At 45.3% G+C, this 24,588-nt stretch overlaps 3 protein-coding genes across 3 annotated transcripts; 2 read left to right on the top strand and 1 right to left on the bottom strand.

Moving 5' to 3' along the window:
* The first annotated feature begins 27 nt into the window (after positions 1 to 27).
* cenpt (centromere protein T) lies at positions 28 to 3,388 on the top strand. The gene is made up of 15 exons (XM_088360874.1): positions 28 to 272; positions 405 to 522; positions 590 to 725; positions 802 to 898; positions 988 to 1,127; positions 1,198 to 1,395; positions 1,466 to 1,535; positions 1,620 to 1,759; positions 1,830 to 1,899; positions 1,984 to 2,114; positions 2,246 to 2,488; positions 2,555 to 2,636; positions 2,711 to 2,881; positions 3,000 to 3,104; positions 3,186 to 3,388. The coding sequence occupies exons 1-15, from the start codon at positions 187 to 189 to the stop codon at positions 3,316 to 3,318; spliced, it is 1,920 nt and encodes a 639-aa protein (XP_088217000.1). The 5' UTR covers positions 28 to 186; the 3' UTR covers positions 3,319 to 3,388.
* Positions 3,389 to 3,601: 213 nt separating this feature from the next.
* On the top strand, positions 3,602 to 7,780 carry spop (speckle type BTB/POZ protein). Its single transcript, XM_088360883.1, has 10 exons — positions 3,602 to 3,755; positions 4,536 to 4,732; positions 4,821 to 4,942; positions 5,013 to 5,164; positions 5,234 to 5,361; positions 5,446 to 5,623; positions 5,704 to 5,759; positions 5,964 to 6,086; positions 6,186 to 6,328; positions 6,516 to 7,780. The coding sequence occupies exons 2-10, from the start codon at positions 4,655 to 4,657 to the stop codon at positions 6,658 to 6,660; spliced, it is 1,125 nt and encodes a 374-aa protein (XP_088217009.1). The 5' UTR covers positions 3,602 to 3,755; positions 4,536 to 4,654; the 3' UTR covers positions 6,661 to 7,780.
* A 5,193-nt stretch (positions 7,781 to 12,973) lies between these two features.
* On the bottom strand, positions 12,974 to 23,617 carry ngfrb (nerve growth factor receptor b). The gene is made up of 6 exons (XM_088360879.1): positions 23,340 to 23,617; positions 20,960 to 21,098; positions 18,925 to 19,287; positions 15,337 to 15,565; positions 15,002 to 15,162; positions 12,974 to 14,919 (listed from the first exon to the last, which is right to left on the bottom strand). Exons 1-6 carry the CDS (start codon positions 23,391 to 23,393, stop codon positions 14,582 to 14,584), a joined length of 1,284 nt encoding a protein of 427 aa, XP_088217005.1. The 5' UTR covers positions 23,394 to 23,617; the 3' UTR covers positions 12,974 to 14,581.
* Positions 23,618 to 24,588: the final 971 nt, after the last annotated feature.

Genomic DNA, 24,588 nt, shown 5'->3' with positions numbered 1-24,588 from the left:
ATAAGAAAAGAAGAAGAAAGTAAACATCGCGAGATTTATTCAAAAATAACGCGGGATCCTCAAAACTTCCGGCTACTGACTAACATAAACAACTGCGCACCTTAGCTTAACTGCGACCTTTTTGTCGTGTACATACTCCGAGCAAACGTGTCTAAACTTGCGTAAACCAGCGGCGTGTCTATCGAGATGGATTCGACGGAAGATTTGTCTGCTCGTGTTCTTGTCAAACATATTCTCAGTACGGAGCCCCTCAGGACTCCCGTCACCCGCAGGTATACCGACTCCATTACTCCTCAATTTTAGAGTGTAATAATATAATTATCATTTGTCTTTTTGTTAACGAGTCATCTTGTTTTCCTTAACCTTTTGCAATAAATAAAAACATCTTCTGTGTTTACTTTTAGTGTCTCCAAACAGCAGAGGAGAACACCAACACGTAGTACCAGATCGAAAACTAAAGATGGACGTGCTCAAACTCCGCAGGACATCATAAGGCGAAGTATGAGGCAGAAGATGCGTGAGGTGAGAAAGGTACCTCACAGCTAACTTCCAGGGCTTGCCAGCTCTTTTCAACAACTTCTCTTTCTAGAGCATAACCAGCCAATCTGTGACACCTACCAAAAAACCTGCCTCTGCCATGCTGAAAAAGTCAAACACGCTGGCATCAACTTCATCTGATGAGTCAGACACGCCGAGGCACCTTCTCATGAACATCTTGCAGACAGGTGCATGTCACGTTCCTTTAAATACTCGCATGTTGCCATCAGGTTGTTTAATAGCATCCATTGCGGTGTTCTTTAGAGCCCATCAGGTCACCTGTGGTTCGTGAGGAACCTGCACCAGTGGAGCCGCCGCTGCTGCCTTCAGCAGATGCCAGCATTGTTAGCAACCATTCAAGGTTAACAATATGTGTGATTCTTGCTGTTTTGGCTGCCATCTTCATTTGGAATGTAAAATAATAAACAAAGAAACCGTTTACATTTTAAGCATTGAGCTGTCTGGGTTGGATCCGCCCAATCTAACGTCCGACCTCGAAGCGAGTGTGGCAATTGGACTGAGGAGGAAGAGATCGCGTCCCAGCCTCAACGTAACCGATTTTGAAGCGCGCCTCAGAGAAGGCCATGATGGTAAGATGTTGTCATTTGAAACCTCCAAATGAGTGAAATGATGATGTTTGACTTATGCGGTGTTCTTTAGAGTCCATCAAGTCACCTGTGGTCCGTGAGGAGTCGCAGCTCCCTTCAGCGGTTGCCAGCATTCAGCTGTCTGGGTTGGATCTGCCCGATCTAACGTCTGACCTCGAAGCAAGCGTGGAAAATGGACTTGCGAGGAAGAGACCACGTCCCAGCCTCGGTGTAACTGAGTTTGAAGCGCGCCTAAGAGAAGGCCATGATGGTAAGCTGTTGTCATTTGAAACCTCCAAATGAGTGACATGACGATGTTTGACTTATGCGGTATTCTTTAGAGTCCATCAAGTCACCTGTGGTTCGTGAGGAGTCGCAGCTGCCTTCAGCAGATGCCGGCAACAATCCAAGGTCAACAACATGCACGTTTCTTGCTGTTTAAGCAGCCATTTGTAATTTCAAATAATAAACAAAGCGAATCGTTTACATTTTAAGCATTGCGCTGTCTGGGATGGATCTGCCCGATCTAACGTCCGACCTCGAAGCGAGCGTGGAAAATGGACTGACGAGGAAGGGACCACATCCCAGCCTCGGCGTAACCGATTTTGAAGAGCGCCTAAGAGAAGGCCATGATGGTAAGATGTTGTCATTTGAAACCTCCAAATGAGTGAAATGATGATGTTTGACTTATGCGGTGTTCTTTAGAGTCCATCAAGTCACCTGTGGTCCGTGAGGAGTCGCAGCTGCCTTCAACAGTTGCCAGCACCAATCCAAGGTCAACAACATGCACGTTTCTTGCTGTTTAGGCAGCCATTTGTAATTTCAAATAATAAACAAAGCGAACCGTTTACATTTTAAGCATTGCGTTGTCTGGGTTGGATCTGTCCAATCCATTGTCCGACCTCGAAGCAAGCGTAGCAAACGGACTGACGAAGAACCGACCGCGCCCCAGCCTCAACGTAACCACCTTTGAAGAGCGCCTCAAAGATGGTAATGTTTATTTGACCAAAACACTTAACGATAAAGTCTACAAATCCAAGGCAAAATATTAGCAACACCTCCATACTGAAAACAAACGCGGCATTTTATTCATACAATATGTTGGATCTAATCTTGTGCAGGCCATTCAGAAGTCGTTGACGGAACTCGCCAAGCGAGCACTTCCCACGCCCTTGAAAACAGGGGAGACTCGGAGCTGGATTTATCAAGCCCCGCGCAGGAAGAGGTTGGTGCCTCTCTCCATCTTCCTGAGATGAGCGACGGCGAAGAAAACAGCAAACAACCCGACGAGGCGCCGCCTGCTGAGGTTGCCGATCCTACCGTATACGAGGAAGAGTCAGAGGAGGACGAGCTGGAATCCGAAGGTCTCTCTCGGATTCAGTGTCAAGTGTTTAAGAAAAACAAAGTACTTATGAATATGATGTCAACAGAAATGGAGACTCCGTCATTCATTTGGGAGAAAGAGACTTTTCCCTTTCCAACTGCTCCCACTGTTGTAAAGCCACAAGCCAGGCAAGTCATGCTTTTACATCACTTCCCTAAAGATAAAGATGTCATTTTTCCTCTAAATGATAATCCCTCACCAGTGCTTCAACTGAAGATGCACCATCAGTCAAACCAAAGCAGGTGAGAAAGCAGAAAAGAGGAGCGCCGCAGCAGAAGAACCTTGGTCTTCCTAAGAGCTACCTTATGAGCACCTTTCGGCATTTTGCCAAAACCAGGGTCTCCGACGATGTCTACCCCGTCTTAAGGGACGCGTAAGTACCTGCAAGTATTTGGAATGTGGTGCACTGCGTTGACTGACTCAATGTTTCACACTCTTTAACTTGGAAAAAAAAAAATACTATGATATGGTATCTACCGTTTTTAAACTAGAATGGACAAATTCCTTGATCGGATGGTGGAGGACCTGGAGACGTATGCCGCTCACGCCGGGAGAAAGATTATTGAGGTGGAAGATGCCGTTCTGCTGTTGAGAAGGTAGCGTGTTTCATTTGAGAGGTGGTTGTAACATGTTGGTGGCATGTAACGTGTGAATTTGTTATCGTGCTCATGCTGCAGGCAGCGTCACGTCAATGACAAGGTGCCGGTGGAAGTGCTGATTGAAAAATACCTTCGGATGGAACAGCGCAAGCTCCTCATCCCCGTAGCAACCAGCGGGAATGTCGTCGTTCCAAAAATGAAGAAGTATTAGTTTCTATTTGTAAAACCCAGTAGTTTGCTGATACAATATTTAAACCACTAATAAAATATTTTAACTTCCATTCCAGACTTCAGCCCGCATTTTTTGGGAAATGTGATCCCGTGTTCATAATTTCATTAAATTGGTCCTCTCATAATTGTGATTTATTCTTCCGCGTACCACTAGAGGGAGCCAGTTATTTCTCTCAATACTTCTGTATCGTGAGACAAATGTTACATTATCGTCCAGTATAACAACTTGTGATAACATGACTTAATTATTATTGAACTTGAGACAACCAAATAAGCATAATAATTAAGTTTTATTTGTCAGATAAGAACACTGGCCAAACGAGCACGGCGCTCCTGATGACGTCACACGGCTCAGGTCTGCCACTTTCGCTAACAACAACACAAGAGCCCGGAAAGCTAGCGAGCTTAAAACAAGAGGTGAGACCGTCGATAAATAAGAACAAATCCGACACGTACAGGACGCGGGGCATTAAAACAAGACGCTGGAGCCCGTCTCGCCGTTTTTTCAAGTTGTATCTTGTGTCATTTACGAGGCGTTTTCGCCTGTCTAGGTGCCTAACTTAGCAGCTAGCTCGCTTGATTGGAGTTAGCTCGCGTGCTAACACTCCACCGCCACTTATGCTTCAAGATGACCTTATCATTTATTTCTCTTTTTCACCATTCTCACCGGTTGTCATAACGGCTGAAATACGAAAAATATTTTCAAAACGGGGTCATAATTGTCAATTGTTGTTAGCAGATTGACTACCTGCTAACTCCCACCCTTCACATACTCACACCTGTTCCCTTGTCAGATAAGTCGAGGTGTTTTTAATATAATTTTAGATAAACCTTTGTAAGGTTACTCAAAAGAAGGTGTTTCGTAGTGACGTTTAATAATAATGGTCAAATGTATTCATGTTAAATGGGCCCTCTTTAAGTTATGTATGTGTGTACTGTTAAACATTATATCAGAAATCATTGGTAGATAATTTCAGTCTTTCGTTTATCTCAAATAAATGAGATAATAAATGTGAACCATTTGAACTCTGGCCAACTTACTAATGCTAAAGCAATAGGAGGCTGCTGTCAAGGTGTGACCTTTTTATTGCATCTGAGTTTCAGACTTCTCATTTCCCTAATGTGACCGCCTCAAAATAAAAGGTACTGATGGGCTGTCACGGTTTTGATTGATTCTGTCGTTATTGTGATCTGTAGGGGGTGACCCGCGTCTGTCTCGCGGGTTGCGCTGCAGATGGACTATTGGACCAAGCGCTGACGAGTGGAAACGGTAGTTCCTTCTCCAGTCGAGACCAACACCATCTGTCACGCTGGCAATGTCAAGAGTCCCGAGTCCCCCTCCCCCGGCGGAAATGTCCAGCGGGCCTGTGGCTGAGAGCTGGTGCTACACGCAGGTAACGTAACATTGAGAACCTTCGGTCAACTTTTTTGTATAGACTTGCACAATTCCCTTCCACATGTGCATTTCCCCCCCCCCTGCAGATCAAAGTAGTGAAGTTCTCGTACATGTGGACCATCAACAACTTCAGCTTCTGTCGTGAGGAGATGGGTGAGGTCATCAAGAGCTCCACCTTCTCCTCAGGGGCCAATGACAAGCTGAAGTGGTGAGCGCATGAATTGAAGCCCTGCCGTTTTATTTTCTTTCCCTTGAACCACATTTCCGACTTCCTTCAGGTGTTTGCGTGTCAACCCCAAAGGCCTGGACGAGGAGAGTAAAGACTACTTGTCCCTCTACCTGCTGCTGGTCAGCTGTCCAAAGGCCGAGGTCCGAGCCAAGTTCAAGTTCTCCATTCTCAACGCCAAAGGCGAGGAGACCAAAGCCATGGGTGAGTCCTTGATTTATTTTTTTCTGTCGACCATCTGATGACGTGTTTTCGTCCTCCCTGACGACACAGAAAGCCAGCGAGCGTATCGCTTTGTGCAAGGGAAGGATTGGGGATTTAAAAAGTTCATCCGAAGAGACTTCCTCCTCGACGAAGCCAACGGTCTTCTGCCCGATGACAAGCTCACACTTTTTTGTGAGGTACGCTGACGTGACCTCAAATTCTTGGTTCAGAATTGAGCCGTGTTCTTGGCATGATTGATTCGAGCTCATTCCGTACGGCAGGTGAGCGTGGTGCAGGACTCGGTCAACATCTCGGGCCAGAACACCATGAACATGGTGAAGGTTCCCGACTGCCGACTAGCCGACGAGCTGGGCGGCTTGTGGGAGAACTCGCGCTTCACTGACTGTTCTCTGTGCGTGGCCGGCCAGGAGTTCCAGGCCCACAAAGCCATCCTGGCAGGTAGCGAACGCTAGCCCCACACGCATACGTCAAAGTTGTCCTCAACGTCAAATCACAGTTTCCTCTCTTGGTTGTTGCAGCACGCTCTCCTGTGTTCAGCGCTATGTTTGAACACGAGATGGAAGAGAGCAAAAAGGTGAGTCATCAGGCCTTCCGCTACCACTGCAGTTATTTTCAGCGCGGGATCGCTGCGCTTTTTGGCAAAGCCTGAGATGAAATTGCGCCGCTGCACTATGTGGGTGGAGATTGATTCTGCGGCGAAAGCCAAAATGCCCCAACAAAACAGACGTGAAATAGCCGGGCCGCAATTATCGAATCACCTTTTGTCTTCTCTCGTCAGAACCGCGTAGAAATCAACGACGTGGAGCCCGAGGTCTTTAAAGAGATGATGTGCTTCATTTACACTGACAAAGCCCCTAACCTTGACAAGATGGCCGACGACCTGCTCGCTGCAGCTGACAAAGTAAGGCCACCCTGGAAGTTTACAAAGCCACATGACAGCTCACGGCCACCTGAATCTCAATGAAGCCGATCACTCAGCATTTCCCGCTTCCCTCCTCAGTACGCTTTGGAAAGATTGAAGGTCATGTGCGAGGACGCTCTGTGCACCAGTCTGTCGGTGGAGAACGCGGCCGAGATCCTCATCCTGGCCGACCTGCACAGCGCCGACCAGCTCAAAACGCAGGCGGTCGACTTCATCAACTAGTGAGTTCACGTGCTATTTCTCTTTTTGGTGTCTCGCCCGCATTTTCCAATGTCGCTCAAAAGCAACCCTCGCGTATCGGACGGACCAAGATGTCTCCCATTCTGGATGAAACCAATTGAACGGTGTGCTTTATTCCCACCCCTCCGTGTGTGTGTGTGTCCCTCCCTTCCTCGCCCCCCCCATCAGCCACGCCGCTGAGGTGATGGAGACAGCGGGCTGGAAGTCCATGGTGGAGTCCCATCCTCACCTGGTGGCCGAAGCGTACCGCTCGCTGGCCTCGGCCCAGTGCCCTTTCCTCGGACCCCCGCGCAAACGCCTCAAACAATCCTAATGGGCCCTCGCCGCTTTCAACGCGTGACACACAAATGGCCCCTTAACGCCCACAAAAAACTGAACCATTTCCCCTCCTTTTTGCTGTTACTACACTACCTACAGCCCCCAACCCCCCCGAGCTCCCCCTTCTGCTCCCCCTCGATCCAGAACCTGCTGTATTTTAGTCCCTTCTAAGGATGGAGGGAAGAGCAAGTAGGAGGGGGAGGAGATGCAAGTGGATATTTGTCGTTTACAGAAAAACAAACCTGCACTTTCCTCTGTGGCTAGTGTGGTGCGACGTTGCGCTTTTTTTTTTTTTTTTTTTTACTCCCCCTCCCCCCCCCATTTGTGAAGACCAGAATCCTTCAACAAACTCGGCCGCCAAGCGCACACGAGGTCTTTAACGTGATATTATTTCAGCTTCTGCGTGTGGCAAGGAGGCGAAAGAGGACACTTTAGGAGGAATTACACACGAAGACCCCAACAAAAGACACCCAAAGGGCTAGTCAAATGGAGGGAAAAAAAAAATGGTTTTGTCTCAAAGAAATTTGGGGAAAACTGCACTAAAAAATCCACAGGCTGCCCCCTTAACAATCAAGCATTACCAGCAGTTAAGTTGAACTACTGTAGGGAAAGCACAAATGGACTAACAAGCAGGACAAGTATACCCTTTAAAGATGCTTTATTAGCGACCTCTATTATTATTTGTATTATTATTATAAATCAAAGCAGGTAAATAATATTGAGTAGCATCACACAGCTCAATGTCATCGTTGTGTAACCGCAAATGAAATCCAAGGTCTCAACATTCAAAACAACATTGATGCATAACCTCCCAAAACACATTTTTTTATTATTTAAGATTTTATACCAACAAGATATTCTTTCTTTGCAGGCTTATTGATTGAGGGCCATTTAAAATGAAATGAACACGTTTTAATGTTCAAATGAGACCCGAATGTGAATGGAGAAGAAAAACAAAACAGACATTGCTCTTTGCCAGTGAGAGGAAAAGTCATTGAATTAAGGAACCATAGTTGTTTCTTTCCTGTAGATATTGTTGCTTTATGAGAAGTGACACTTAGTTGTTGCCATTTTTTTGTTCCCGAAAGAATAAACCACAACTATTTTGTATTGAATTCAAACGTCGACTGCTTTTTTTAAAAACCTTTATTTCACATAGAACCTTTTTTTTTTACTTTCAAAATCTAATATAAAATACAATTAATGTTGCATTAGCATTTGGACTTTACAGTGTGGAAGTGTTAAAAAAAAAAGTCACCTACATTGAATCATAATGATGCAATTCAATGCAAAAAAATATTTAAGGTGTCTGTCAGTTGTTCAGGTTGAACGACAGAGGGCAGCAACGCTCCATTACGCCCTGTAAAACCCAATGCTGGGCTTGACATTGATCTTAATTAACATAATTCATTTGAAAAGGACTTTAAAAGTAAAGCAGATCTATTCATTGTTATAATGCAATCGTGGAAAGAGCAAGCTAGACAACAAACTACACCCTTGACAAATACTGAACATGTCCAAACATTTCAAGAAACAAGCTGTCGGCGATGAAAGGGGGCTCGAGTTTCCTTGTTTTTTTTTATCCACAATTTCCATTGTGACTGCCTGACACTGATGAATCTTCTCATTGTGCAGAAAATCCATCACTGCCATTTTTTTTGTGTGTGTGAAGCCTACAGTAGAAATGTACACACTTAATATAGTTATTTGCACACTCCAGAAAGTTCAGATTTTCTGAGTTTTTCCCAGGTGATCTACCCAGAGGCGGCCTAGCCCTTGTAAAGGGATGCGAACCAAACCTCCCTCATCAGGTTTCTTACAGGTATGTCAAGTAAAGATTGTACGTATGTTCAGATTAGTCTGTAATATCTTAATTTCCGTTGTACAATGATAATAATTTAGTCAAACAATTGCTGTGCTGCTATCTGATGTCAACATTTTTATTTCAGTTTCAAAAGAGGATATCTGTGCCAAAAACAGCAAATATTTGGAAAAAGGTACCTAATTAATATTCGATTTACGCTAGCGAGACAGAAAGCAAGTTTAGCAATTTTGTTTTTCTTAACAGATTTGTTTCTGATTGGACTGCTGATGGAAACAAAGAAAAATGTATGACATAATATCCGTCAAAGCTGGAGAAGAAAAGTGCAAAACGCAAAGGTAAGTGACAGCTTGTAGACATTGATGTTCAGTTTTACATCCGAACTATAATTTGTCATGTTTTTAACCACTAAGATTTTGTTTCTTAAGCTAAATTCACCCCCCAAATCATCATCAATTAATATTATTGGTCTGCGGAACCATTATAGCCAAATAAAATGTGTTAAATGTGGATTTATATACCAATATTGTCCACTATGTTGTGAAATGAAACATGTAGTATATGAAATTAAAAATGTATTTAGAACGATACCCTGGGGGACACCCCAGGTGAGTACTGCACAGGAAAACGTGCTAAAAATTGTGACTTGATTTATATTACCACGATATTTTGACTTTTTCTTTGATGCTATTTTTAAACATGACTGCAAGGCTCACTTCCCAGTATTCTAAATTTACATACGATGCTTTTTAAGTGAATTTGCAGAATCCTAATTAGGTTTATAATGCCAATTAGAGGTTGATAGAGTTTGCCATGGACAACAACCCCCTTTTTTTTTTTTCCTCTTTCCCCTGTGTCATCATATTGTCTTTCCTGCACCAGAGCGGCCATGGGCTGTTAATCGACGAGCTTCTCCTTCCTGTTTGTGGTACTAAGAGGCTGAAATTAGATCTGTATCACCGAGCATACGAGATAAATTGGGCAGCCGATCGCTTCTAACTTAATCTGCTCTTAGTGTGTTTGGAGGATGAGGAAGGGTGGGCAACCTTCATGTTGGACCAGATCGGCTTCCGCGTAAGCGCCCATTTGTTATCTGGTTATTTTTGGTTAACTATAATAAATTCGTGAACCACACGAGGCTAATCGGCCACTCCCACGACAATTCCCGAGGGGGGAGTGAGGGGGTGGATCCCGATCTTTTCAGCGGCCCGCTTTTGAGCCGACTCCAATCGCCGACACTTGATACTGCGGTCGAACCGGACACTCGCCGCCTTCGTCACACAGATCTGCAGCATATTAAAATGAGAACAATGGACTTGATGCTTTTTTGATTTTTATCCTTTGTCACTTCTGTGGTTAGTCGTTTTAACCCGAATTCATTGGATAGTTAGATTATAAAGCGGTACTTTGATTTAGAAATTGGATTCAACTGAATTTAATTACTATACCAAATCAATTTGAACTTGTCCATATGCGCCTCGTAGTTGTGTGGAAACAATTTTCTTTTCAAGATTAATGCTATAAATCACCCAGCAGCCAAAATTGATATACAGTAAAACACTTGCTTGGTTTGTAACCACAAAATAATGAGCGTAAAATTGGAGGATAATGCTTTTGTTGTTGCGCCTTCGGTGTTGCGTAAGAGACCAATTATAATGATGCTATTAAATCTTGGCGTAAACCGATGTTATGAAATTTAAGATGATATCTAACAATGTATTTAGCCCTCTCGAGACGCAGTTGTGCGTGCGCTAACCCAACTTAGCTTGCGATATGGGGAGTGCCTTTGGCCTCCTGAGAAATAGTTACAAAGTAATTCTTCACTTGTGATATCGGTCCCCCTCCCTCCGTATGTTTTGCATACACCACCTACAGACAAGTTGCAGCGCATTGCGCCGCAAGGTCTGCGCACACCCCCAAATGTGTTAACACACAAACCGAAAAATACCTCAACCTTGCTTGGCTTGTTCACGTCGCTTAAAGCGTCTACGATTAACCCCCAAATAAATTTCAGATTTTATCGTTTTGTCCGTATTCATATTTGCTTCCCAGCAGAAACCCAAAGGGTATTATGACTAATAAAAACTCCCCCTGATTTTTTTTTTCCTCATGAAATTACAACTTTATCACAAACAGAAAATATTTTTTTTGCCCTGCCCTGGTCCAAATACGCCCACGTTGTTATTGTCACGTACTTGTGGGCGTCTGCGCGAGCTTGTGCACCCCCCTGGAGCTCTCAAAACAATGTCAGATGAAAGTTCTAATTCACTCAGCCAGCCTCAGTGAGAGTTTGAGGCATTAATGTCACTCGGTCGGCCTTCAGAAAGTCCTCGTTAGGCCTCGAGACCGTTGACTTGATTGGGGAAAGAATTTCTCCGACTGGCGTCTGGTTAGCAGACCTGAACACAAAGCATGCAGACTTGATGTGGCTTCACATAAAGATCAATTCATTTCTTTTAAAGGCATTCTTCACTTACGACAACCTGCGACAAATAATTGGATCTTTTAATCATGCCCTGCAAAACCACGGCAAACAAAAATCCTCGCCGATAAACATCCGTAACCAGAGAACATTCCAAACATGGAACGCTTTAATTAGGTTGTATCCGGAGAGGTTGCAATAAATTCAACGCACGTTGTCATTCATATGGACCAATATAGCCGACATTTTATTGGTCCTTTTTTAAATCTTAATCTTTTAAGTCTTATTTTGTGTTCTGTTAGCGTGGACGAAAGTATATTGATCACTTCATAAAATGTTCTATGCAGCACCTGAGGGAAAGCAATATGAACATGAATAATAGAGTGTGTGAATGTTGCTATGATGGAGTCGTACTGGGGCAGGTGAACGATGGTCACGTGACACGGCTTAATAGAATTTCCCCGAGTGGACTCTCCCATCCACTCGTCCGTCCATTTGCTCCGAGCGCAGATTCAATTTCATCACTCTTCACTTAATTGGCAGCTGCCGGTCGGCCGGAGCTTCCTTGTTTTTTTTTTCTTCTCCTATGCAAGCTGAGGGGAAGAATGAGGAGAGTCGGAAGGGGTGAGCGGGCAAACCGCACCACTTCATTTTTATGGATGGACAGTTTGTAAAAGCAATGAGTTAGCCCCTGAGTAGCCTGCTGTAAACAAAGTAGAACACTCAACGGGGTCTTAAAAAAAATAAAAAAACGCAATGCTTCAATTAGAGCTAATCTGAAGATCACAATCAGAATTTTTTTTATTCCTGGACGCAAAACATTTTGGGGCTGATGAATTTCTAATGGCCTCGCCCTAAGTACAGCGTTCCCCCCACGGATCACCCTGTGTGTTATTCTGAGAGCAACCTCTGGGAAAATCTTTCACCGACGACTTCCACAACCTTGCGGTTTTTTTGACCTTCCTGGGGGAGTCTTCTTTCCTGTTTGGCCCCTGAAGTGATTCAAAGAGTAAATAAAGTGTGCGTAAATCAACATGTCAAAGCTCCAAAGATATCCAATCACTTTTCCAGTCGTAGAGAAACAAGCGCGAACGTGTTCGGCGTGTTTTTCTTGTCGAAATAAAATAAATGACCTCAAATGAAGTGTGGTACGACTATCACTCGTGGTACTTGTGCTCACTCTAGTGGTAGTAGAAAGAATTAACGCCTGAACACAGCTCAGTTGTATTTAACTTTTTGTCTTCGGATCTTGAAACATAGTATTTATATTTTTGTCACAAGATGTCCTACGCGTTCGGTCAGCCTTCCGCGCTGACACATGGTTCCCCTTCACACGTCCCAACATTCCTCGCAAACGACCCACTGGAGGTTCAACGCCATTAGAGCGTGAATGTGTTTCCCATTTGGACTCGGGTTGATTTCCGAACCCATCTCCACTTTTGGTACTTAAATCTGACTTAACCCCACGATGACTTAGAATAATATAGAAGCCGCGGGGGCAAATGTGGACAGCGTGTGTGATTTCATGCATCATTAGCTTCTCGTCTTACTTCGTGGACTTCATCGACTTGACGGACTGTTTGTTGTCTCGGACTTGGGCCACATGCGTGAAGCGTGAACTATTTCTTTCCACTTTGCAAATCTCTGTTGTCCTGTTTGGCTTGGATTACTTGCCACAGGGATGGTTTGGGACTTTTGGGTCAAATCTCAGTGGACTTATGAAACTCATTTTTTTTTAAACACTCCTACGAGTAATGAAAAAAATGCCAACAAATAGCATTATTGTAGTTGTATTATCATTTTTATCAGACTATAGCAGTTCTCACTAACATATATATTCTTTATCCTCTGCAAAGAATGATTATTAACACCACATCTAATTAAGTCCGTTTTTCGTTTGTATCGCTATTTCTTTTTTATACTGCCCCCAGATGGCCAACGTAGGCAAACGAGAAGGGGCAGCACAATATCCATTAAATTTAAGCAACAAAAAAACATGACAAAAGCTCTTTATTAATTTACATTCTTTATAATGATCTCATTATTAACAAAAAGATACACATGGATTTTGAAGCTTTTATTTTAACAGCATAATGAATACATATTCTCGCGTTAGCTGGCCGTTAATGAAGAATTGAAACGGATTCATGACCTTTATCACTGTAGAAGAAGCTCTGAGATTCACATTAAGTATAATACAGTTTGTTAGTATATGAGGAACATTCACGTATGGTCAGATAGAGCTGTACATTTCAGTTACATCAAGAGCTCACCTCATTTTTGTATCATCACTACAACACGACGCTCAAGTGCAAAAATCAGGACGTAATCGCCTCGAGTTTCAAACAAAATACTGTCCAGAGAAAACACTTTCCAAACTTTGGACACGCTGGAAAGTTAGAATAACACGTGGGAGGATTTTTATGACACAAGCATGCATGCAATGTTGTTTTCCCCAATATGTAAATATTTATGTTGGTCTTAATACATTTCCTAAAAAAATAAAAGAAAGAAACTTGAAGTATTTACAGGAACAAAGTTGTTACAAAAACATCGAAGACTGTTCAACATCAAAAAGCCCGGAAATGGTTGCCAGGCACTTGTGATGTAAAACAGACAAACGTAATTAATTACACATTGAAGTGCTACAATGAAAATAAAAAGTGGAAATACCTTCATTTTAGTAACGATAAGATTTGCTCCTTCAAATATACCCCCCTCCCTCCCCCCTCGGCACACTTAATAATAAAAAAAAAAATACTTAAAAATAAACAGAAATACATTTTAAAAAATAGGTGCTTGGTTTCATCTCTGGGCAGCAGAATTGATAACTTGGAAAAGCCCACCGCCATGATTGTTGAGTTGGTCGGCCGTACCCTGAGAAAGGAATGCGGAGAGGATAGCGAGGAAACCCTTTGCATTTTGATTTGCATCTCCATCGCGTGTGCGTTGGTTAGTTTGATGTTTTTTTTAACTTGAGGCTTGCTATACTGCATGCACGTTTAGATAATGTAGCTTGGTCACGTGTAGCATATTAGTACACCGGGTTTAGTTGTATATAAAAGATATGGGCTTAATAATGGAAAACATATTTCATTTTTCGTGATTTTTTTTTCCTAGCTTTTACTAGGTGTAAAAAGGGGCGGCCACTATTTGCGGAACTCCGATATGAATGCTAGGCAGTCATTTGTGTTGAAATGTACATTGCGTCTTTGCTAGAATAAATCCATGCATGGTTACATGTCGCGAGTGGGGGACCGGTCGACGTTACACGTGCTGACTCCGAGTTCAACGACCTTAGAGGTCTATGATCCACGATCCTGTAGACGATTCCTCGGTGGAGAGTTCCATTTTGAAAGAATCCAAACATCCTCCGCTTAGCGTGTCACGCTTGCGAAGATCCAGACCCCTTGCTAGAACGGACGCTTCATCCTGTAGGCAGCCATTTGTCAATGCAAAATGAAGAGGCGGAAATGTAAATAATGGCGCTTGTCAGCTACAGCCTGGAGAGTCTCGAACACGTCTTTGGTACAACCGCGGCTCGTCGTAACACCGATAGCCGAGATTAAAGGTCGCGGAAGGCTTTTATCCATATTGGAATGATTGCAGAGCAAACCGGTAAAGCTAATTTCCTTCCATGTCCAGAGAAAGATAAAGAACTGCTTCGTCCGCTTAGACCACGGAGGTGGCGGTGGGTTTCGGGCCGACGGGACTGAGCGCCAAACTCTGGGCGATGTCGCCGCGGTTGATCTTGCGTAGCGCCGTGCACAGCGCGTCCACGCTGGCGCAGTCCTTGCTGGCCCAGTCAGACAGGAGCGCTCGCACCGGGTGCTGGTCTTGGCGGAAGGCGGCGATGCGCTCCTCCTCGTAGCCCAGGAGGCCCGCCAGATTGCACCAGTCGTCCTCCATGTTGCCGTCGTCCCCTTCGCCGCCGTTGAACAGCAGCTGCTCCACCTTGTCTCTGGTGTGCAGAGGCAGCAGCAGGCAGGGCTCCTCATCCATTGTGACCACTGGAACATTAAAGGTGGTCAAAGCATGCACCAGAACCTCTGTGGTAGCTCAAAAGGCTAGAGTCAGCTAGGTTTTTGTTACCCGTGTGTGTTTGGGTCTGGCCCAGCTGCTCCTGCAGACTCTGGCTGTCCACCGAGATGCCGCTATCGCTGTGCAGTTTCTCGCCCTCGGGCGACGGGGTCTGGTTCTGGTTGGACGTGCAGTTGTTGGCCTGCTGTTTGTTCTGCTTGCAGCTGTTCCACCTACACAGTGAGAAGGGAAGACGTCAGCCCCTTTGTAAATAAATGCGACACCATTATGTGAACATCTTCATCTATAACACTGAGCAGTAGGGTGTGGCCTACGGGAAAACAGCTTAGTCATCAAATATGGATTGTCGGGAATTGTGGTTTCGTTGTCTACCGCCATTTGCTCACCTCTTGAAGATGATGAAGGCCACCACGCCGACCACGACAGCCGCCAAGACCGAGCAGTAGACGGGGATGAGCTTGTTGTTCAGATTCTGGTAGATGGGCTCGTGGGAGTCGCCGTCAGTGGTGGCGGTGGCGCTGCTGTCCGTCGGGCCGTCCGACGGGGGGTCTTCTATAGGGAAGTCGTCGTAGGTGGGCTCGGTGAAGGGCGTCGGCGACACAGACGGGTACTGCACTGTGAGGAGCAAACATTTGATTGTCATCAACAGTTGAGGTCTAGGGTTCACTCAACAGCACAGAAAACGGGAAGTCATGCCGAGGAACGGGGAATAGGTACCTCGAGAGAGAGAGAGCCGCTGAGTGCCGTGACGAGGCGAAAACATTTCAAATGTTATTAAGATGGATGCTGTGTGGCCAGCTTTTAGCCAGGGCCCGGAATTTTCAAAGTGAAATGTAATATACAATCAATCCTGAGCTCTTTAAAGCCATTGATTTCTCTAAGAACATTTGAAAGGGTTTGGGACTTTTCTTGCATACTGAATATGATAATACATTCTTTATCCTCTGCAAAGAACGACTACTTTGACTGTGGACAATGTACAGAATCCTTAGCTTTTATTTTGATTGAAAAACAATCAGTTTTGCAGGAGGCTGGAACAGATTTACGGCTTTCCCATTCATTTCAATAGGGAAAGATGATTTGACTTTTGGCTCCATGTTGGGAGCTCTTCCCACCCGGAAGTGACATCACGGCCAAAAGGTCAATAAAAATCTTGTGATCCACTGCAGTGTAGTATTGATTTCCCTCCCGTTTCACCGTCTCTGTCTTTTTGGCTACTTGAAAGCAGACACCAATCCATGACAAAGATCCTCTTTGTCCCGTACGATAGCCCACTCATCCCCCCCAACCCTTTCTTTGCATTTTACTGCCTCTTGAACAGACGTTTTCTTTCCGAACAATCGTTTGGCGGCTCTCTGCTTTCCGAAGCGGCTTTTCAAAGGTAGTAACTCAATACGGTTTGTGTCCAATCCACCTGGTGATGTCCTTTTATTCTATTATCACCTCCCATCTCCGCATCTATCTGATCTCCATGTCTTTGAAGCAGACGTTGCTCCTCTGTCACCATATCCTTACCAGCTTATTTGTTTTTTCAAAGAGCAACCTGCCCCCCGTCTTCGCCAATACAGCGAAAAATGAAACAATCAGGAATAATCCCCTCGCTTGACAGTTCTCTCCTTGAGGCCGCAGTTCCTTCCTCGCATGATTTCCCCCCTCTCATTTTTCTTTATGTGTGTGTGTGTGTGAGTGCGCTTTGCGACAAAATGCAATCAGCACTCGTGGAGGTCAACCAGAGAAACCGGAGAGCGCAGAGGAGTAACTCCATCGCTTTTATCGAACGGAACGTGTTTTTCCAGCATCTGTTCTTTCACGCTTTGCTGTCTTTCTCCATCTCTGCCGCGGCTCCACCTTTGGTGACCTCGTCTTTATTATTATTTTTCTTGTCACAGTACAGAGCCAGGTCTGCGATGTCCGCCAGTTATTTGCAGAGAGGACAAAAGCTGCGTGGAACTTTGCCCCGTGGATGAACGGAGGCACGAGCCGGAGCGCAAGAGTCGCGGTCGCCCCCTCTTTCCCGCATCACCTCCCAAAAATGTACTTTGTCCACAAAGGGGACGATTCAAGTGACAATACGCAACTTATGGGACTGGACGAGCGGAGTCAGAGGTGGCACAAGTCTGTCGAGGCACACAATCAACGACTGTGGCCTATAGAGCTCGGCAGTCTGATGGCTCGGGGCCCACTGGGGATTCCTCCCGGGTTATTGATGTGCTAATGCTGTGGACATCCTAAATGCGGAATGTCCGTGGCATTTTACTTTTGGCATCGCGCTCTTTCGACATCAGTCAAATCTTAATGGATCGACGGAAAGGAAAGCCCCCTCCAACCGGTCTGTCGATTGTTCAATCGGCAAAATGACGCCAGCTATTATTTGTCGCAGACGATTAAAAAATATATGCCGTGCTATGATCTGACAGTATCCAAATTTCATCTTTTTTACATCAATAATCAGGCACAAACATTAGATATTTTTAATTGGGTTTTTTTGTGTGTCTGGAACAATTTAATGGCATTTCTATTCATCTCAACGATACCGCCGTAATTACAAACCCCGTCCGTCGTTTGTGATCAGAAACTACAGGTTAGTTCGACGGATGTTGCGGTGCCGTGTCTGCAAGATCTCAAGTTCCTACTTGTCGTTACTCAGGCGGTGGCGGCGGCCCGCTGGCTCTTTCTCCACCCCGCCGACTGACTGAGTCCCAGCCTTCGGGCCGGTGTCGTCTGACTGGCCTAATGCATACGGACGTCTGGCGGCTCTACAGATTCGGAGGCAGCGATAACGCGAGTGCTCGGCTAAAAAGATTAACGCGGGCAATAAGGAGCTCGTGATTCGGTTAGAGCGACGAATGATGATGCCGGCCTTACGCGGCCGGCGCGGGCGCCCCTCCGGCTATTGCGGCTGGAAAAACCAGCACGTTCGCATCGGTCACGTGATGCGCCGTGTTGGTTATCTAAAAGGACCAAGTGCGGTTCTGGCTCCTTAAGATTCTGATCTCCCCGACTTCCTTTTCTCCCTCTCTCAATGCAATCAAGTTGCATTAAAGAAGCCTCCTCAATGGAACATCGCCATTGACCTCATTTGGTCTGTGCTTTTTCTCCTCGAAGGGAAACATCCAAGACATGGCGCGTCGTTCGAAACGTTTCCATTTTCCGCCTGATGCCAATCTTACTCGTGTGTGACCATGCGGTGACACGCCTCAAGTGTTGCACACCTAAACTGCGCGCTAATGATACGGCAGCACATCACAAAATCCAATAAACCTGCCACTTTACCGCCGCTTCTCCTCTCTTGCTCTTGATTTGACTAACTGCAGCTCTCTCGCAGTATCTATAATGTTATCATCGTGGCAAGGGAAGCTCGTCTTGATACGGCTCCTCGTATAGTTCACGATGATTTCACATAAATGGCCAAACAAAAAGGGTGAGGCATAAATGAGTCACTTCTGACTGGACTGTGATAACAGCGGCCTCGCGACCGACTGCCGCATGGCCGATCGGCACACTCCTTTCATTGTCACGGGACAAAAGCATTGATTTAATCTGCGAGGCGTCGGGTCGTGGCGGTGGCCGCTGACGGCATCCGCGGGGAATTCGAGATGTGAAGTTTGATAGCCACAGGGTACAGTGATATATAAAAGGAAACTCAGAGCGCGGTTCATAGACGTGACCTTCCTGTAATCCCTCAACTTCCAGGAGAAAGACTCTTTGTGTCGTCGGGGGTAGGGACGCGTCGCCAAAGACAGCGGGATGAGCTCCAGGATGACATTTGGATCAATGGATCAACAATGTGTCACATTGAGATGATGACAAGCGTTTCCTACTGTACGTTGGGTCATCGACCGCAAATATGCTCCGACATTGTTTGGATTCGTGACCTCGGGGCCATTCAGCCGACTGCGCTGGCTCTCATCCCTGATTTTTCATTCATGGCCTGGAAGAACTTGATGTAGCTCGCCTGAGATTTTGCGTCTTACCTTGACAGACGGTATCGGTGACAGCCGTGCAGGCCTGCAGTTGCAGCTCCTCGCCCTCGTCGCAGGTGGCGCAAGGGATGCAGGGCTCCCGCGAGCTCTCCTGGTCCGAGTAGGTGTCGCCGCCGCACTCCTCGCAAACGGTGTCGTGGTCCGACTCGCAGCTGAGCAGCATGCCCTGGCCCACCGGGCACTTGGTGCACGGCTCGCACCTCTGCGAAAGGTCGTTCAGGTAGAAGCCGTAGTTGCACACGCAGGTGGCGTCGTTGGCGTCCGTACACGGCGTCTCCATGCGGAACAGACCCGTGCATTTCGTGCAAGGCTGACATCGCTCGGTGTGGCTGAAGTTTTCCGAGAAGGTTTCGCCTGAAAGCCAAAGAAAGCGAATGACCTTTTGTATTTTTTGCAGGGGGGGGGTGGTGAGAAAAAAAAAAAATCCTACATTTGACTTTAAATGCCTGATGTTTTCTAGCAGAATCAATATTAAATGTTATATGGAATTGTATTTCAGATGGATTGAGAACTGGGAAACACTAAATTATGCAACAGACCCATTTGTAGGAGCATCCAAGCGAGTGCGATACGTGGATAAATCGGGAGATGGACCACCGCAGATTAGTGGCCGTCATTTTTTTAATAGGCGGCACACATTTGAGGTGATGGAATGCGATGGAGCAGTTAGCCAAAGTTTGAAAAGTCTTGGTGTTTGGTGTCACCGGACCACCCACTGCGGTGATGAACCGGAGAGATTGGCAGATGGAGCGTCACTCGAGATGAACCCGAGCGTTGGGGTCTGATGCTATCAGATGTGGCCTCCTCTCATTTTCGGGTGGTCCCTTGGTTTCTACGTGGCGGGGATGGGGGTTGCCCTGTTTACCAGATATACTCAGACCTCCGCCTTCTCCTCCCCGAATGCTCTCAGAGCCATTATCATAATGCCGTTCATCAATAATGCAAGTCAATACATTAATAACGTGAGGCTACAGATGGTCTTTTCCTGGCTAAGCTTTCTGTTGTTGCCTTCACAGACAATAGGAAAGGACAGTTTTGTGAAAAGTCCCACTCCAATTGTTCCTCCATTAGTTTTTTCATGTTGCGTTGAAAAGCACTCGTCAAAGTCACTTTACTGATAGTTTTTTTTTTTTTTTTTCTTCTCCAGGACTTGACTCAAAGCCATCTGCTTTCATGGCACCTTTTTTCACGTGTCTGCGGTTGATCATGTCTGAGCAGCTGAACTGTGATTCTTAAGTACTGATGATGCTGTTGGGCAATAACAGGAAGCCACAAGAGTTGATTTCACCGAGATGGTCATTATTTTCAATTTACCAGACGACAGACCCGTTAGGCATGTTTATTTTTAATCATTTCAGCCATCTGGTCCGACAGCATCTTGTGACCAAAATGTATTGTTGTGCCACTCAGCATCCTTCAAATAGGCGCCCATTCAAGTTTTTAACTCGACACAATTAGGTCAGCTCAAATGAAACTTTCTTTCTTACATTTTGGCACGGAATCGTTTTGGAAATATTCCCTCCCGACCTGAATCATTTTGGAATGATGGGTCTCCTTATCTGGAACTTGACCCACATGGCTTTGCTGTTTCCTGGGAACAGTGCAGGCCCTGGCTCTCAACCAATCTTGGTCTGAATGTGACCTCTTGGAATAAGGCAGGCTCACATATAAATAACCTTCAGAAACAGATGAGCCCTGAATGTTCTTCTAGAGTTCATCCTCCATCTTTCCATTCTTACCATGCCACTAAAAATCCTCCATTGTATATTTTTCTCCAACATTTGGACCGGCGCCCGTTCTTAATATCTTCTGCCGGTGCTCATAAAGTCTCTGCCCAGTGGAGGTTCACTCCCTACATGGTAACGGACAGCCAGCTTGCATTACCAGCTGATTTCCCAACATGCTGCCAAAGCCAGGCTGAATCTTCTCAGCTTCTAAATGCAACGCTTTGACAATAACGAATCATGATGGAACAAGTGCTTGAGATATCTATGCATGTTGTGAATTATATGTGTGTGTTCCTTACTGTCCAGGCAGGGCGCGCACACTGGTTGCGTGGCTCCGCACGGCTTGACGACACCCTCGCCGGGCGGACACTGTTTGCAGCATTTTCCGTCGGTGGTGTGCTGACCCGACGGGCACTCTTCCTCGGCTGCGGCAACCATCTGCCAATCATCACACACATCATCAGAATGGAAAAGACTACAGGAGGAAACAGGCAAGACAAAGTAAACAAACGCTAGTTTTGTTAGCCCATTTATGGCATTTTGCTGTATGATTTAGCATTAAGCTACCGGGAAAAAAGTTAATGAACTGTTGTGGTCTCAAAAGATTTGAGTTCATTTAAGTTGATTGATATTCATTATTATATTTCATCGCCTGGCCTGCTCAATTTCCCCGCAAAGGGATTCAGAAGTGCAGATTTGAGTGACATCATGTTTTCGCTACTAAGTAATGTCGTTGCGTAAACGCGAGATAACTTTACATCCTCGGAGTCCGCAGAGGAAGATTTACACTTTAGTTGGCTCCCTTACAACTCAAAGACACAATTAATAATCATTGTTTCATTTGAAACGGCTCCAAAAAAAATGTCTGGGCGGTCCATTGTAAAACGACAAGCGGGAATATTCTTGTTTTTTTGCTCCCAGCGTTCCCATGATAATAACAGAAGTCATTTGTGGATGGGATTCCACATAGTCTGATCATTTTTGCAGGTTTGTACAAGCACTGCAGACTTCTCTTACACGTACAGGTGCTTTTGCAAAAACATCAAGAAGCAAACTTTTTTTTTTTCTTCAAAACTGCTTCCTCAGCATTCTAATAACACACACATTAAAATGACAATCTATTATTTGGCATCCAAACTAGTAACGTGCTAAAGTGACAGTTAAACAAGGAACAAATATTTACAAATTGTAGCACACAAAGCAATTGGCTCGTGCCTCCTGCACACAAATGAATTCCTCCACCGTCAAGTGTTTTTTTGACAGAGGTGCGATCTTTGTGTGTCACATTAAGGTGTGTGCGGAATGCTGCTGACAAAACATCAAGCGGCGCCCCCGGGCTCCTGTGAGTCAGCTGGCAGGTACTTCGTATATGTCTGTGCGTGCACGTGTGCCACTTTGGGCTGTTCCCCGAAGTGACACTTCGAAGGTTGGTCCCTTTTATAAAGTTGCCATGGTGCCGATCACAACACAGTATCTGAAATTTCAGTCAGCAAAAAGAGACACTGATGATCATCGGTAAACTGTTAGCACTGTCCCGTCGAACGTCGGAGGGCCTCACATGTGAGCAAACCTGTTTGCGGATATTTAAGTGACACCTCTGAAACAACGCCAAGTCCCGCAGCGCTTTTCATTCCATCCCCTTTTGACCCTTGACAGCTCTTCATGTGCTACCATCTTAATAATAGACTTGATTTATATAACGCCAACCCAAGGATGCCTAACAATTAGTCCAGCGGGTAATTCTAACGTTGGCAAAGATAGGAGCGTCGTTTTAGCGTAGGAGTAGCTAGCTGATAGCCGCCTGCGTCGTCGAGGTCAGAAACGAGTCGTCCTTGACGTAAGCAGAGTGTGGTAGACTTCCCAAGATGACGCAGAGAAAGGGCAAGATCCTTCTCGGCAGTGTCGGGGGGTTACGACGAATCGTATGCTAGCATCAAGTGCCCGATCAATTTGAAGAAATGCACGTTTCACGAATGTCTTTCTTGCCAAGTTAACGACGTGATCACATGAAAGCGGCCGCGCCGAGGCATATGGAGTCGTGACCTCGCTCGTACCAATCTCGCTAATGCCGCAGTCAATTTTCAGTTGGAGGCACTTAACCTCTGGACCCGGGCTGTCAGCGCTTGTTAAACCATTAGAGCGCCGCCGCGCTGGCCTTCCTTACAAGTCGGAGCTGGTTTCAATCCAGACGTATAGAAAAGGAGAGTTATCAATATTGCATGAACGGCGGGTGTCGACGTGTCAAACCTTGACAAACCCGCCGCCGTACCGCGCAGCCTTGACAAACCTGTCACATGTGACACAGCCGAGATTTATTTACGTCCTCGCAAGGCCTCGGAGGAACTTTTCCATAAATTAAGGAGGCTCTGACGATGGCTTGGTGGAGCTTCCGTGATCCGCTGCCTGCGGTCAAAATACGGTGGCGAATGTTGGAATAACATGTTAACACGGGGATCACATATCATAACATGGTTAGGGTAATTAAGGCATTAACCTCGGAGGCCTCCGTGTCGAAATGCATGTTTTGAAAATCGCCAACTGATATGTCATGACATCATTCCAAACAATTATCATGAGCAGCAGGTGCAGCTTTTGTCTCTTTGCAAGACTTTTTTTTTCCAACTTCAAGATGCAAAAAACAATATTGGCAGGTGACACTGTCCCTCAAAAGTTACTCACCTGTCCAAGCAGTATTGCTATTAAAATCATATTGGTCCCGTAAGTCCTTCCCATCTTGCCGAGAGGAGCGTTTTAGCGGAAAGGATGACACGCTCACAGATTTCCAAGCGTACTCAACTGCTCGACCATGCTTGGGGTGTATCCCTAACAGAAGAAGAAGTCAGGCAGGGCGTCCGCAAACGCTCTTCAGTGTGCAGCTTCCACTCAAAGGCAGAGTTGGGCCCATCGGATGTTTGCTTCTTGTGCGATTTCTGCTCTTGTGACACCCGCTCGCAGCTCCAAGGCTTCCTCTCACTTCACCACGCCCACTACTCCTCCCCCCTCCACACACACCCACACACATGTACTGATTTTGATTATTAAAAAGTGCAAGCAAGTTTCACACTTTGCACACTGATTAAAAAAAAATGTTTTCATATAAGGGACCAACTTTCTCCACATTGGCCATTTTCACCCGCCGTTGAATTTGTCATTTTTCCCCATTTTGTTGCATTGAACCAGCGCTGACCCCGATTTGCTCCTATTTTTATTTAATGCATCATTTTACGGCCACGCATTAAAGTCTTTTACTTCATGAACTTTTTAAGTCTTATTTGGTCTTCCCCTAAATGAAACACAGACTTCTTTCTTTCCTTTTTTTTTTTCCTTTTTCTTTTAACTGCTCATTAAACTGTGACTCCTCAGACAAAACACTGCCGCCTTTATGCATGGGAGGACACGGCATTCTGTTGAATAATATGACACCTGAGGCGAAATATTGGCTTGATATAAAACAAAATAAAAAAAGCGCTCCCTGGGTTCACATCATGACTACCCACGCCGTAAAGATATTTAACTTGGAGAGTGTGTTTGCTCAAATAGTGCTGGTTTTATTGCCAAGCAAAGGATCTAAATTAATGATGGCCGTCGTGCATTTTTGCTGATGTGCCGACAGTGACATGGATTTTCTCTCTGTGTGCATCTGTTCCTCTTTGCATTCATACATTATTTATACGGCCACAGTAACCTCAGCTTCCCGCTCGTTTGCAGTCTTCATATGGTCGATCGGTGTAAATCGCACCATGTGGAAGCTATTTTTTTTTTTGTAACTAACCGTGACATTCAAGTGCTGTCAATGTCAATGTGTACAGAGGACAGTCATGTTTGAACTCTGAACTTGTTCATCAAGGAGTCATATTTTGACATCTAGGGACTTCAAGGACGCTTTTTGTCAGTGAGTGGGGTCTTTTGTATTGATCATATATGAGGA

This window comes from Syngnathus floridae, chromosome 18, assembly GCF_059516105.1.
Source record: "Syngnathus floridae isolate MCC-2025c chromosome 18, RoL_Sflo_1.0, whole genome shotgun sequence".
In the NCBI taxonomy this organism is placed as follows: domain Eukaryota; kingdom Metazoa; phylum Chordata; class Actinopteri; order Syngnathiformes; family Syngnathidae; genus Syngnathus; species Syngnathus floridae.
This window is presented reverse-complemented; position numbering and strand designations above follow the sequence as displayed.

Coding starts and splice junctions, on each gene's coding strand:
- cenpt (XM_088360874.1), top strand. CDS start 187: ATGGATTCGACGGAAGATTTGTCTGCTCGTGTTCTTGTCAAACATATT. Junction 1,900..1,983: donor GTTGCCAGCACCAATCCAAG/GTCAACAACATG, acceptor TTACATTTTAAG/CATTGCGTTGTCTGGGTTGG. Junction 3,105..3,185: donor GCCGTTCTGCTGTTGAGAAG/GTAGCGTGTTTC, acceptor CTCATGCTGCAG/GCAGCGTCACGTCAATGACA.
- spop (XM_088360883.1), top strand. CDS start 4,655: ATGTCAAGAGTCCCGAGTCCCCCTCCCCCGGCGGAAATGTCCAGCGGG. Junction 5,362..5,445: donor AGCTCACACTTTTTTGTGAG/GTACGCTGACGT, acceptor TCCGTACGGCAG/GTGAGCGTGGTGCAGGACTC. Junction 6,087..6,185: donor TGCTCGCTGCAGCTGACAAA/GTAAGGCCACCC, acceptor TTCCCTCCTCAG/TACGCTTTGGAAAGATTGAA.
- ngfrb (XM_088360879.1), bottom strand. CDS start 23,393: ATGGGAAGGACTTACGGGACCAATATGATTTTAATAGCAATACTGCTT. Junction 21,099..23,339: donor TAGCAATACTGCTTGGACAG/GTGAGTAACTTT, acceptor GATGATTGGCAG/ATGGTTGCCGCAGCCGAGGA. Junction 15,566..18,924: donor CACCGATACCGTCTGTCAAG/GTAAGACGCAAA, acceptor TGCTCCTCACAG/TGCAGTACCCGTCTGTGTCG.